The 14,314-nt window shown below is 50.1% G+C and overlaps 1 protein-coding gene across 2 annotated transcripts in view; it reads left to right on the top strand.

Annotated features, from left to right (window-relative positions):
- Nucleotides 1-11,317: 11,317 nt before the first annotated feature.
- The window catches only part of LY86 (lymphocyte antigen 86), a 47,495-nt gene continuing 44,498 nt past the window's right edge, over nucleotides 11,318-14,314 (top strand). For both annotated transcript variants that reach the window (XM_006198657.4, XM_072945729.1), the window contains exon 1: nucleotides 11,318-11,459. In XM_006198657.4, the coding sequence (XP_006198719.1) occupies nucleotides 11,336-11,459 (124 nt within the window). In that variant the 5' untranslated portion in view covers nucleotides 11,318-11,335. The remainder of the gene's footprint in view (nucleotides 11,460-14,314) is intronic.

Raw genomic sequence — 14,314 nt, 5'->3', positions numbered from 1 at the left:
AGGTTGCGTCCATGTGTTGGCTACCGTAAGCAGTGCTGCTAAAAACATTGGGGTGCATGTGTCTTTCCAAATTAGAGTTCCCTCCAAATATATATGCCCGGGAGTGGGATTGCTGGATAAGTCTATTTTCAGTTTTTTAAGGAACCTCCATACTGTTTTCCAGAACGGCTGCACCAAACCGCATTTCCACCAGCAGCGCCCTTTCGGTCAGGAGGACGTACTCCCTAGTAACGGAGCTGAACTGGCCTTGGTTCTCACTGTAAGGATTCTCCCCCTTGTTCAGGCTTGGCAGCCATGACGTATCTGGGGTACAGCCAGGGGAGGTGTTGACCAAAAGCTCCAAGTATGAGAAGACTCCAAATAGTCTTTCAAAGAACAGGGATGAGGCTGCCTACCTGCGCAGAATTGGCCAGGGGCCCGACATAGACGCGTCCCTTTGGAGTCACACCTGGGACCCAGTCTGGGCACAGCCTGGGCTTCTCCTCTCTCCTTCCCCTCCCTTAAGGAGGAATCCTCACCTTTGGTGCGGATAAATACAAGTAAGTGAATGCGGTTGGGGTTGGGAGCAAGCTGGCTGGTGTGGGTGAAGATGGCACTAGAGAGACGTGCCACAGCCCGGTGGGGGGAAGGAGGCGGCGGATCCCACACGATCCTTTGTTTCGTTCCTTACAGTTAAACACTGAAAAAGGCTGAAATGCCCGGAGACAAATTCTCCGTTCTCATCTCCACTAAGCCCAAATTGAGACATTTATTGAGGCTGAATTTAAATTTTTTTTAAATCTCTTTCATCCTAGAGGGAAAAAGCCCTGTGTAGCTGGTGTGCCCTGTAATAATGGCTATAATTAATCTGCTGAAGTTCTGTGCAGCCAGAAACGCAGCAGACGGGGCCAGTGGCTGGGCCTCAAAGCTGCAGCCTGTGGCTTCAGAACAAAGGCTGCCGGGTGGAGAGGCCATGACACTACGTGAGACCCAAGGGCCACCTTTTGTCAGCTCCTCTGTTACATCCTCATCTGCAATGCCCCATGGGAGACAACTTTGGGGGGAAATGTTACATTTTAAAAATCAACTCTCCCATATTTGGCTATAAATCTCGTATGGAAATTAAAGATGAAAATCACATTTCTTTTCCATTGGTCTCATTTGTCTAATAAATGCCTCAGGGACTCACAGCTCAATCAAGGCTTCCAATCTCCTGAAATTAAATTAACTTCCTTTCATGAGCTAGATAAAAATGATTTAAGGAGGTGGAATAATTTGGCTCTTATCTTAGTGTTGTTGATTGAACGGCACTGCCATCAGGGTTTCTCCTCTCCTGTGTTACTTATTTCAAAAGCAACCTGAGGGCACTGAATACATATACGTACACATGTGTATACACACGCATACATATACATGTACATGTATATTATTTCATTAAAGAGCATGTTTCCAAAATAATCATACTCAGCAAATAGAGGGCACCCCATTTACCCTTTGGAGTGAAAGTGTAAACTTGAGGCCAGTGACCTTCCTTAAGTGAATGTGGATTTGGTCTCCCCCACATCAGGGCACTCGTGATAAGTATAGAGCGTTCTTATGAAAGGGAAGAGGAAGACACAATCAGAATTACAGAAGAAACACAGGAAAACCCTCCGTCCTTTTATAAGAATAGTTTGTCTTGGTGTATTTTAGTTCTTTGTTTATTATACCGACATACCATATGCTACCATATTGGATAACATGATTCTAAAGCCATCCTTCTCAGCCTTCAGTCTGCATCAGAACACCCAGACCCTCTCAGTTCTGATCCAGGTGGTCTGGGTGAGGCCCCAGGGACTGATGCTACTGAGAAGCAGTACTCAGCACTGAGCACTGAGAAGAGGGACTCAGGTCCTAGGAGGTCAGCATGGGGCTGGCACTGTCATATCTGTCTGCTGCACCACCCACAGCGCCACACGAGCCAAGGCAGTTGAGTCAAGAACAGCTTCCAAGTTTACCCCGTGGAAGCCAAGAGCCTCTCTGGGCACAGGAAGGAGGGGTGGGCCGGTTAGAGGGGAACCTTCTGGAGACGTGATTTCTACTTGAACAGCTGGAGGCCAGCATCTCTGTCCCTGGTCTCCCCGCCTGACAAGCACGTGGGGCCCTGGGACTTGTAGAGAACCACTCCGCAGCTGTCCCTGACATTATAAAATCTGTTCCCAGTCTGAACGAGGTGGGTCACTAGTCTCGGATTTGAAAGCTGTTGCCAAAAAAGGTTGTAGAAAGCAGTTTATTACAGCTTGTGCTCCTGGTTGCAACTGACCTTCTCAGTAAAAATGGGCGAGACCAACAGGCTTCCCTGTCACTGCTGAGATCAGACCCCAAGCCCTCCCAGGGCTGGTGGCCTGCTGTCTGCCTCCCAGAGGGGGGCTCTGCCTCTCTCCCCAGGCTGGGCCCGGTCATACTGAGGTCTGTTCGAGTTTTTGTTTGTTTGTTTTAGGGGAGAGGTAATTAGGTCCATTGAGTTATTTGTTATATTAATGGAGGTGCTGGGGAGCGAGCCAGGACCCCGTGCATGCCAAGCACGTGCTCTACTGAGCTGTGCCCTCCCTGACCGCATCCTGGAGGTTAAGCTGATGAAATGTGAGTGCTTCTTCCCCGTGTGTGCTTTCCATTTTCTCCAACTGTCTGAAGCTCCGTCCTCGGGGAAAATTCAAACGCTGGGGTGTGCTCCGAGAGCTGTTCTTCTCCCACTCAATAAAGGAGGAACTATTTATGTGTTTCCACGATTTCCATTTTCACAAAGACATGTCAATTTATTTAAATATTTCCTGACAGGCCTTCAACATCTTATATTAATCTTCCCAAGACAGCTCATTACAGCTGGAAAAAAAAAATCCCCCTCTTGCAAAAATCAAAAATGCTGATCACTTTAAAACTTCCTCCTGCTCTGGAAAGTGTGACAATTAGAGAAACGCAAAGATGGTGGCCCTCTAACGGGAAGCGGGCTGGGGCCCCTGTGTAGACATCCTTCACGGTCTGAGGAAGTGATACTAGAAATGAAAGTAACCATCTCTGCTTGCAGCAACCAGTTGAACACTAGCTTTAAATTTGGTTTTAAGTTGCCCAAGTGCCAGGTGTCATTGTAAAGGAAAGGTACGGCAGAGTAATCCAGCGCCTCCGGCGGGAGCGGCTACAGCGGCTACAGCAGGGAGGCTCAAGGGACGCAAACGGCGCTCTGTAATCCCAGACTCACCGATAACAACCTTTGTGAAGTTAGGCGAGAGCTGGAACCCTTCTGCCCCTGCCTTCACTCCTTGATAACACAGTTCCTCTGTTTATTGGAGCAACAGAGTGCTGTGGTTCGGGAAATGGATTTGAGTATCAGCCCCAGATTGGAGTCTTGGCTCTGCCCTTACGTGACCTTGGACAAATCGCTTAATTGCTCCAAACTTCAGTTTCTTCATCTGTAGAGTCAGAAGTATACAACACCTGCCTTCAATCCTGTCAAACACACACCTGTCCTCTTGGAAGCCCTCAAGAATATTAGTTGTATTACTATTATTATATTATTATTATTATTGTCAACTAACACTAAGGACCATGAATAGTGGGTTAGACACCATTCAAGGCAGCAACGATGCTCAAGGATAAATGGCCAAGTCCCTTCTTCAGTGGAGAAGCCGGGCACTGATCTGACTGCCCATTTAAACGAGTGTCACGAAGCTCAAGTAAGAAACCAGAGAAATCCCAGGGCAGAAGTGTGTGCTGCCATGTCAGTGTCCATATTGCGTACAATCTTTTTTGTTGGCAAAACACAGTAACCAAGGAGCCTGGAAAAACCATGAATGGAGTTCTGGTCCAGTCATTCCCTCCTGAAATCGGCAGGCTTCACTCTGAGGTGAGTGGGAGTAACTCACTCTCCTTTAACTGAAGAGTGGTTTCTGCCAGTTTCCCAAGAAGCTCAAATCTTCCGAATCCCACTGTTAGGAGCCAGGGCTGTGCTGATGTTTTTCTTCATTGCATCCTTTGGGCAGAATTACTGCGCTCATTCACACAGAGAACCTGGCCCCCAGTGTGTAGTGGGAGTTATTCCACAAAGGGGTTTACCAGGTTTTCGGGGCCAAATATATAAAAAGCACTTTCCATACCTACTCGATCCAGTTTCGTTTTCAAACCTGAAACGAGGGTTTGGCAAGCTTCCTTTTATAGATGAGAATCTGTGACTTGCCAAGGTCACACCGTGGTCAGTGGTGGGGCCAGACTGAGGACGAAGGTCAGTGTGACTCCACCCACCGCCTTACAAAGCTTCCTCTCCTGGTGGGGGCTTAGGCAAGAGCATTTGCTGAGCAATAGTGCTTCCTGTTTGTTCAGGGTACACGGAACTGGTCACACATCTTTAGTTGCTCTTCCCAAATATCCAGGGGGTCTCCAAGGAGACCATCCACTCGAAGTTGCACCAGCAACTGTCTGGAATCGTGTTCACTGTCAAGAGCAATCTGCAAGCAGTCTCACGGAAAGCCAATGGTGACGGACAGACTATTTTTAAGCGACTTCATCTTTGACTCCCTGATGGGGAGTCTCCAGTCTTCAGGTTCAAAAGCTCGAACAAAGGAAAGACCAGCTTTTTGAGCAAAAAAGTGACAACTCAGGGCCGTGAGTCTAACACAATTAAATGCCAAGTGAGCAGAGGTCACAGCCACAGAAAGCACTGTTTTGCCTGAAAAGTACAAAGTACTTTTTCCCACTTTTTTCATCAATAACCTTACGATTGGAGCTGACACATCCAAGCTTCAAAGCAAAAGCAAAGCACTCGGTTTGTGAATATTAAGCGTCTTGCCGTGAAGAGGTCTGACCCTTTGTTTCAGCGGCGTCCAGGGGAGACAGGAAAGGTACCATTGACTAGCCCCCTTCAGGGCTGGTCACCGCTGGCCACCTTCCATGGCCTCTCACTTCTGAGATTTCAACATCCTGTTTTTCATCGTCACTTCATATTTCTAGTGGGAAGATACTGCTTCTTTTCTCATTGTTGCTTTTGTTTTTTGTTTCTTTGGCGGGGGGGGCGGTAATTAGGGTTATTTATTTATTTTTAGAGGTGGCGCTGGGGACTGACCCCAGGACCTCATGCATGCTAAGCACACGCTCTGCCACTGAGCTTGACCCTCGCCCCTCCCGGAAGATATTTCTTCTAATGAGAAGATGTTTATGACCCACCTAGCTCCACCCATTTAATCATTGCCTTGGGGTGTAGGGCCAGGCTTTGGCTGAACAGAAAAGTCTGCAGGCGAGATACCTGAGAAACTCTTGAATCTGGCGCTGAGGGCATCCCCCAGTGTCTGGTTTCCTCGAAAAATAAAAATACTCGTGGAAAAGTCTACCATTTATTGTTATCGACGGTTTCAAAGGTGAAGAAACTTACATTCAGAGAGGTTATGCAACTTGCCGAAAACACACAGGAGAGGCTAGATTTCAGCCCAGGCCCCCCTGACCACAAACTCGTTCCCTTTGCACGACTCTAACTGGCCCTCCTCCCCTCCTGCTGCAGTTCTGCTCGGACAGAGGGAAGCCAGGGTCCAGCCACTCCTTGCAGCTGCACGGGCCGAGCCCATCAGCCTCCACGTGGTGGGGATAATTCGCTTCGGTATCACTTAGAGGGGAAGGTAAGCAAGCAGAAAGGCACGGTGCGAAAGAGACCATGTCCCCAGGGTCCCAGACCTTGAGTTCCAGGCTCTAACTGTCTGACTTGCAACTTGTGTTGATCAACGTGTGTGATCTTGGACTTGCTACTAACGACGTCTCAGTTTCCTCACCTGGAGAACAAGGATTGTCATAAAACAAGTCTAGAATCCCTTGCCTGAAATCTCTGGGTATAGACATATTTTAAGGTTCAGAATTTCTTGATTTTAGAAAAGTAATAGGGTTTATAGTTCGTAACAGCCCCAGTGGGGTCGGGGGCAGGACCCATCACCCACTAGTCAGTCACATGAATACTTCTGCCGTGAGACAAATTAGTATTCGCCTAGGTGAGATGAGTTAAGATGATAAATTAAGACTATTAGACGCATGAGACCTTAAAGTCTTATCAATGTAGATCAGAGTTTCTACCAAAAGAGTTTCAAAAAAAATTTTTCTTTTTTCGAGACTTTGGGATTTCAAAGTTGTACATGGAAGAATCATGGGGCCTCACCTACTTTGTATATGTGTGTGTGTGTGTGTGTGTGTGTGTGTGTGTATATGTTGAAGTGCTTAGAAGAGGCTCCAGTGCACAACGGGGGTCCAGCCCACTTGGCTTTCCTTATCGATTCCAGAGGAGAAAAAACACAGGCTACTTCAAAGATTATTATTTATATGTCAAAATTACTACTGAGATGGCTTTGCTATTTCAGAGAAGAGCTAGCTCTCCAAGATGTCTCTTCAGAAAAATTCTAGGTCGATCCAGCAGCCACTGCCAACAGAGAGGAATCAAGAAAACCTCCAGGGGTCGGAGGCAGAGAACGGGGAAGTTATTTTATTCCAACTACCACCTGCCAGCCCAGCGAAATGTGCTCTCAACTTGGCTTCCACGTGGCAAGAACAAACGCTGTAATGACCAGCTGGAAGCGATGGAACCAACTGGAGCTGGAGGCAGCTGAAGCCTGGTCCGCGGACGCCAGCGGCAACAGCAAACGGCGAATCCTCTCTACACCAGGGAAAGAGAGCTCTCCGCCCTTTACCACACTTCCGGTTTCCTCCCTAATGCTTTTCCTCCCGTTTATTAAAATCATTTCAGTCTCATTAGAATGAAATCTTGAGAGCATTCTCAACCTGAGCAGGGATTTAGCTACAAGTTGCTAATTTGTCCCATTCTGTAGAGAATTTCTAGGCAACATGCAACAGTCCTTTCAGACGAGACCAGCCCTCCCCAAGTCTCAGAGCAGTTTCTTCTGCCTTAATCAAACACCACAATTTCTTCTTTTCCTCATTGGGGGATGGATCAGATTGAGCTACAGAGCCCACCTCGTCCTTGGCCCAGGAACACGGTCCTTAATCAAGCCAACATCACTTCTATTTGTGGTTTCTCATAGAACTTACAGGTTCATTTAGCAACCAAGTGCTTTGCATATTGTGGCCCCAGAATAATTAAACATTAATAAACTTTAATTCAACATTAAATAGTAAATGCGGCAATAATGAAGAAACTGGGGAAACTGCTACAGTGTATCTGTTGGAGTGAACAGTTATTGGAAAACCCTGATGAGCTACCAGGCTGGGGCAAATTAAAAAAAAAAAAAGGTTAAGTGCGTATGTGCAATAAGCTGAAAATATTTCAGAAAGTTCGATCCAATTGTCTGTGTGAAACCCAAGCAATTTTTCTAGGAAGCAAAGTCTTTTACTAAAAATAGTACTAGATAAATTTGTTGATTGCTGTCTCCTCCCACTCGAAAGTAGGGGACTCGATGGTGAAAAGGACCTTGTATTCCTGGTTGTTGGAATTGTGTGTTTCTGGCTCACTGACGTGCTTAATGAATACTTGCTGAATAAATGAGTGAGTGAATCTGAAGCAAGAAGGCAAATCAATGATTTTGCCCTGCCTTCCATAGAAAGCAGGTTGTTTCTACATGTTTCTATCTGATACGTGCATGGACTCCGTGATACCAAGGCTCCAAGGGGTTTTAATGAGATCTCACGCTTTCCTGGGGAGGAGGCTTCCAGAAGTCTGGGAGACCCTGGAAAGACTCTGCTGTAAAGCTCAGCCGGCTGGCACCAGCTCTACAAGATACCCGTGCAGCCCTCGGAGCAGTAGGTGTGAACACAGCCAAAGAGTAAGACACCAGCCATCAGCCCAGGGGGCGGCTCCGTGGCGGTCCCAGCAAGGAGCCGGGTGCCTGCCGTCTGCACGCTGGGGAGCCGCGTGTAGGCCGCACTCAGTCCAGCCCGGAAGACAATAGCGAGAAGCGATCACACCTGTCTCGCCCCACCGCATGGGGCAGAAACATAGGGACAGGCCACAGAGCAAAGGGACCACGTGCGAGGGCCGGAAGGAGGGCAGAAGTCACCTCACAGCGTGAACGCTGGAGGAGCACAAGAGGAGAGCGGCCGCAGCTGAATGCAAACGACGACGAAGACACGTTTGCCCTTGGAGACAAGGGGGCTCTACCAGCCGTGCTGGGCGGTCAGGGCTGCCTGCCCGCCGCTGGCACGCGGGACGTCAGTCAAACCGCCCCGAAGCCCCTTCCATGCACTGGAAATGCGGTGCCCGCCGCAAGCTGGAACCTGTAGTCCCCTGGGAAACACAAGCTGATGCAAATGTGAAACCCCGCCCTTTTCTCAGTCCGCGCGCGCACACACACACGTTCCTGGGGCGTATGTCGCCACAGACCTGTGCGGGTCACAGAGGGCAGAGAGCTGGCGCAGAGCACGCCCCACAGCAAACCACCCAGAATCCATCCTTAGAAGACCCTGGGCTCGTCCCACTGCAGGCAGCTGCTTCCTCCCCCAGCGGCAGCCTTTCCCCAGCTCCTTCCCTCTCCTTCCCTCCCGCCTTTCTCTCTTTCCGAGCTGTGCTCTCTGCGGCAAAATCCAGGCATCAGATGTCATCTTATTTCCTCCTGTGTTTCAGCGTCACCCTGACTTACTTAAGTCACTGCACTCTTGCCCTCCGTCTCCCTTTTGTTAAGTCTCTCCTGAAACAGAAGAGCTTTCTTAAGAGCACTTTCAGTGACAGCCATCGTGATGAGCACATCTCCACCTGGCGAGAAAAATAAGGCACCACCCCCAGCAGACCTCTACGGAAAGAAAGCTTGAGACACAGACAACGAGGATTATTTAAAAGAGTAGAGGAGGAGGGAAGGCACAGTTCAGTGGTAGAGCTCATGCTTAGCATGCATGAGGTCCTGGCCTCAATCCCCCAAAAATAAAATACAAGAGGAGAGGAGAGACCTGAACAGGGCAGAACAGCACAGCTTCTGTAACGCGATGTGCTAAGGCGCAGGAAGTCAGCGTCAGAGCCTGCTGGGGTGTTTGATTACCACCTACGTACAGGTAGCCATATTTTAAAAAACGATCATCAACTGATTCTAATTGTATCTTGGAGCTAGAGAACAGGACATTCTCAACAAACTCTTTTGCTGCCTTTATAAAGCTCCAGGCACCAGGCACCGACTGGACCAGGTGAGCCCCCACTGATGGCTTCCGGCAAATCCCGGCTCTCAGTAGCAGGGCTCCTGAGAGAGAAAGGCTCACTCCTCACTCCCATGTGGGTGTGCTACGTGTTACACGGGATGTTGCCTGTCATTTAGTACAAGAACATTTTATTAGGAGCTTAGATGATTTTTTAAAAATTGTGCACTCTGCAACAGACCAAACCCCACCATCTAGAGTGGAGGGTCTCAGACTGTGGCCCCCAGACCAGCAGCAACGGGAATGCGTTAGAAATGCAGGTTCTCGGGCCCCACCCCAGGCTGGTGTGGGGCCGGGGATCTGTGTGAAGGAGCCCTCCAGCTAATGCTGCCGCCCTTTCAAGTTCTAGCACCACCGTGCCTCCAGAGCCCCCGGGGAGCCCATTTCGAGTACTTCCAGACGCCAGTGCAGGCCCTGAGTTACGATTACTTTCATCCCTTAGGTTCTTTGACTCACAGCAATCTGCAGCCCGGGCCTCAGACGACACGGCTTCCGCGTCGGGGCAGCTCGTGGTCTCTGCCCCGGCTCTGCCCTGCAGGGTCCTCGACTGGTGGGCGGGTCCCGCTGTTCCGCAGGGGCCGCGGGGCGTGGCCTCAGCGCTCCTCACTCGTGGCTGGCGCTGTCCCAGCAGCTCCTGGGGCCCCACGATCCTGCGCTGGAATCGCCTGGTCCCGGGCTGCCTCCAGGGCCCGCCGCTCTCCCGGGAAGCTCGCCCCGCCTGAGCGCTGCCCTTCCGCCCTCACAGACCAGGTGGGGCTACTTTGTCTCTTCTAGAGCAACTTACCCACCTCTCCTCTGGGCCTGACTTCCCCAAGGGTCTCACAAAAGCCGGGTGTCCGAGCGAGTGTCAGACCCGCCCGGTGGGCTTATGACCGCAGAGGGCTGGGCGCAGCCCGGAGCTGCTGGTTCGGCTGCTTTGCACGCAGCCCGGAGCTGGCATCTCTAACCGGCTCTCGGCTGAAGCTGATGCCGTCGGCCGGGAACCGCACTGGGAGGATCACTGCTGAAAGCCAGCATCACTGAACCTGTTTGCAGAAGAGTGCCTGAAACACACGTCCCAAATGACCACACCCTGCTGTCTCCCCAGAAATCCAAAGTATCCATCAATTAAGTCGACGTATTTGTCTTTCCTGGTAATTAAATTCCACTTACTTCGAAAAAAGCACTGAAGTGACTTTAATTATGATTTAAGTCATGGACAGAAATAGTCAATTGACCCAGCGCACCCAGAGAAATGGTCTTCCTCCCAGGGAAAGTGTTCTCTGCTGCGTGTCAAACCTGCAGGCCTTGGCCCTGACCCCGGCTCTCTCACGCTAAGCCGGACTTGGGAGTGGGGTGGGACTCGGGGCTGGGACACTTGGCTGTCACGGGGCAGGACCCCAGAGGCAGCAGAACAGGGAGAGAGAGTCTTGGCTTTGAAAAGAAAGTGGGACTTGTCATTAATAACCCCCCCAATGACCCAGGCAGTTACACCCCCATCTTCAAGGGGAGGTGCTCACTTCCCCATCCTTCCCCGCCCTTCCCTGCCCTGCCCTTCAAGCTGAGCCCAGAAATAGAACCCAGCTCACTTCTGGGGACCGTCCCCTCCCCCGGTCTCCAGAGACCACAGCGGCCGCCCCGGAACCTGACCCTGTTCTCACAGCTGCACACACTTTGCTGCTGAAATTCCAATCCTGAGGGCGGAGCTGAAGCCAGAGGCGGGAAAAGTGCTAACCAGGCAAAAGCTTCCTTCCAGACCCCACAGGTCCCTCGGCAGCGCCCCCAAATGCCAGACACTGCCCACCGTCCCCGGGCCAGGACTTGGGTCCACAACCCACATCAGAGGCCTGCGGAGACGGGCGCCAGGTGGTGGGAAGCACGTGGAGGCCGGTGGGCTGGCTTTCCTGAGCTCACTGCCCCACTGAGCCCTCCAAGGAGGGCTGTCTGGGGGCCCAGCTGGAAGGTCACACGGCACTTGCTGTCTCCTCCTTTGACAAAGTCAAACATCCACCACCCCGGACCCAGACTGGCCTCACCCCGCAGATTTAAGCGCCGGAGGTTCTGGGAGCTGCACTCAGAGGCCTCTCTGCTAACTGCCTTTTGCATCTCAGCCCCCAGGAGCGTGAAATATGAGAAGTGAAAGTGAACAAGTCACCCCTCTCTGAGGGGAGAGGAAGCACCCTAGGGCCCTTTCTGTTGGGCCGGTTTTCCTTCCCTTGGTCACACACGGGCCCTCGCCATGAAGGGCTTCGCGGCCGCCTTCCTCGTCTGGGCCCTGGTTTCTCCCCAGGGCGGCGGGGAGGCCTGGCCCGCACACACGGCCTGCAGGGACGGGAACTTGGAAGTGCTCTACCAGAGCTGCGGTAAGGGCTGTCTCAACATCCTTTTCCGTGGATGGGAAATTAAGGCTCCAGATGTGCGTGAGTGGCTTGAGCGCTTTGTGGGGCTGGGGGAGCGGGGAGGGGACGGCAGCGACACCCGGTCTCCACTTGCAGCCTGTCTGCAACAGCACAGTGAGGCGTGTGACAGGGACGGAAGGCCCACAGAGTCGAAAATATTAACTATTTGGCCCTTTATCGAAAAAGTTTGCTGCTCCCTAGTAAAGATCAGGAAGAATCCCCCAGGCGCTTCACCAGGCTCTGGTCTGGGCAATTCCAGCCAGAGAGACCACATTGCCAAGGGAACCTGACGCAAAACCCCCCAAGACTGCAAAGCATCTGTAGGCTACTTTGGACAGAATCACCATCGTCATAACAACCTCCTGCTTTTGCAGAACGCTGTAGTGTATAAAATCCTTCCGCTTAGAAGGTCTCATTCAGTTCAAACAGCCCTACGAGGGGTGTAGGATGTGAATCTCCACTTCCCAGATACAGAAACTGAAGCACATGCATTTTAAGTATCTTAACAAAGTAACACATCTGAAGTCATCATGTGCCCGTGACTTAAAGCCGATCGCAGAATTCTGGTCCCGAGCAAGCCATGCCAGCTGATCCCAGAATCAAAGGTGGGGACGTGGAGAAGGCACAACTCAAACACTGACCCTTTGGGTGAAGAGGTGAAAACCTTAAGTACTAGCAAAAAAAAAGAGGAGGAGAAAGAGGGGAAGCAGGGAGAAGGCAGGAAGGAGCAGGAAGAAAGGAGGAGAGGGAGAAGAGAGGCTTGTCTCCTGGTTCAAGGGTTGTTTCCTCATCTCCCTCCCTCCCCTGCAGCCTCCCCTCTCTGCACACATCAGGCCAGTCTGGCTCTTCCCAGGCCTCCTCCAGGGACCTCCAGCAGCCACAGAGGAGGAGGAGCACACGTGCCGACATTTCTCAGCCTCGGGTACCAGGTTCTCTTTTGTGCCAAGGTGTCTGGAAATGACATCTCTCAAATTAAAAGAAGCAAATGAAAGGCCATTCTCCTGCGAGTAAGGACAGCATATTTTATAGCAAAGCCCTCCTGGGCAGACATCATGATTCCTCCAGAGAGAAATCCTATTTCCCCCACACCTGAAAGCATCTTCCTCCAGGGGGAAGTTGATGAGTGGAGTGGGGTGGAGGGGATGGGCAGCCCTATCTCCAGCAGTAATTTGAGGGTTGTAAGTGGTCCCCATGGAACCAGGATGGGCCACCCGGGAGGTTCTAGGATCAGGGGACCATGGCATCTGATCGCCGTGCTTCAAAATCAACACCTGCTCTCTCTCTCCTTGAAGGGATCAGCCTTGTTCACTTCCCCCCCAGATAGGTTCCACTTTATCTGACCTCCAAGGAGTCCTCAATGACAAAGTCAAAGTCAGGTCAGGCGCACCTGAATAATCCATCAAGATAGTCACACAGGACATTGAATGGCTCTAAGGATGCAAAGCGATGCTGGCAGCATCTTCCAAACAGGGTGAACTGCAAAGGCCCGGCGGCAGAGCAGAAGGTACAGCACATTGATAAAATGTCACACAAAAAAAGAAAATTTCAAACAGCCTGGAAGGAAAGGTCGGGGGTGGGGGAAACCCGCTTTTCTCAAAAACTAATAATTCCGAAGTAAACAGAGCATAAGATGCCCAAAAGAAGCAATGACATCAAAAAATAACAATACAAATGGAAAACATCACAGGCCAGTTATTTGGTCATTTAACAATATTTTAAAAACGACCCACAGAAAGCAATTGCTCTGTTTATTTTCCTAGACGCGGAGGGATGTAACTGCTGGGCGAGGGAAGGAAAGTAAACAAACAGCCAGAGAAACAAAGATGCAGTTTCAGAGGGACGACCTGGGGCAGCAGGATTAAACAGCCAGCAGCCTTGAGCAGAAAGTGCAGCCTTTCTGCCCACACTTAAAGACAGGAAGTTGATTTAAAGAAAAGAAAAGAAAAGAAAAGAAAAAGAAGAATGTCAACACTGAGATGCAGATTTTTCAAAAAAGGGAAACAGGAAAACAGGAGTTTTTGGAAACACAGCCCCGCCCTCAGGTGTGTGTCTGCAAGCCCTCCAGGGTTCCGCCCTGCTTCCCGATGGCTGTCATCACCTACGGCCGAGCCTCCAAGGCAACGTTACTTCTCCTAAGTGCTTTGCTTTGTTTTGTTTTGTTTCTGATTTTTTAATTGAAGTATAGTCGATTTACAATGTTGTGTTAGTTTCTGGTGTACGGCATCGTGATTCAGTTTCATGTATATGTTCCTTTTCATATCCTTTTCCAATATAGGTTATTACAAGATATTGAATATAGTTCCCTGTGCTGTACAGTAGGACCTTGTTGTTTATTTCATATGTAGTAGTTTGCATTTGCAAATCCCAAACTCCCAATTTATCCCTCCCCATCCCTCCTTTCCTCCTGGTAACCATAAGTTTGTTTTCCATATCTGCGAATCTGTTTCTGTTTTATAAATATGTTCATTTGTGTCTTCTTTTTTAGATTCCACTTAAGCGATATCAGATGGTATTTTTCTTTCTCTTTCTGGCTTACTTCACTTAGTATGATCATTTCTAGGTCCAACCATGTTGCTGCAAATGGCATTATTTCATTCTCTTTGTGGCTGAGTGCTTTCTAAGAGATGCTAACTTAACTGAACAGGGACTTCTGGACAGAAAAAAGTCGAATCTGTGAGTGGAAGAGGCTCTTTCCATCCTCAGGCAAAATCAGAGGGGCATCTTAGCTCACGTTTGGGGAGAAGCCTCTTTGGGAAGGTAGAGATGGGGGAGGGTTGTTCCCCGCTGCAGCTGTTTCTACAGAGAGGACAGCACAGAGG

Source organism: Vicugna pacos, chromosome 20 (genome assembly GCF_048564905.1).
Source record: "Vicugna pacos chromosome 20, VicPac4, whole genome shotgun sequence".
Classification (NCBI taxonomy): domain Eukaryota; kingdom Metazoa; phylum Chordata; class Mammalia; order Artiodactyla; family Camelidae; genus Vicugna; species Vicugna pacos.
This window is presented reverse-complemented; position numbering and strand designations above follow the sequence as displayed.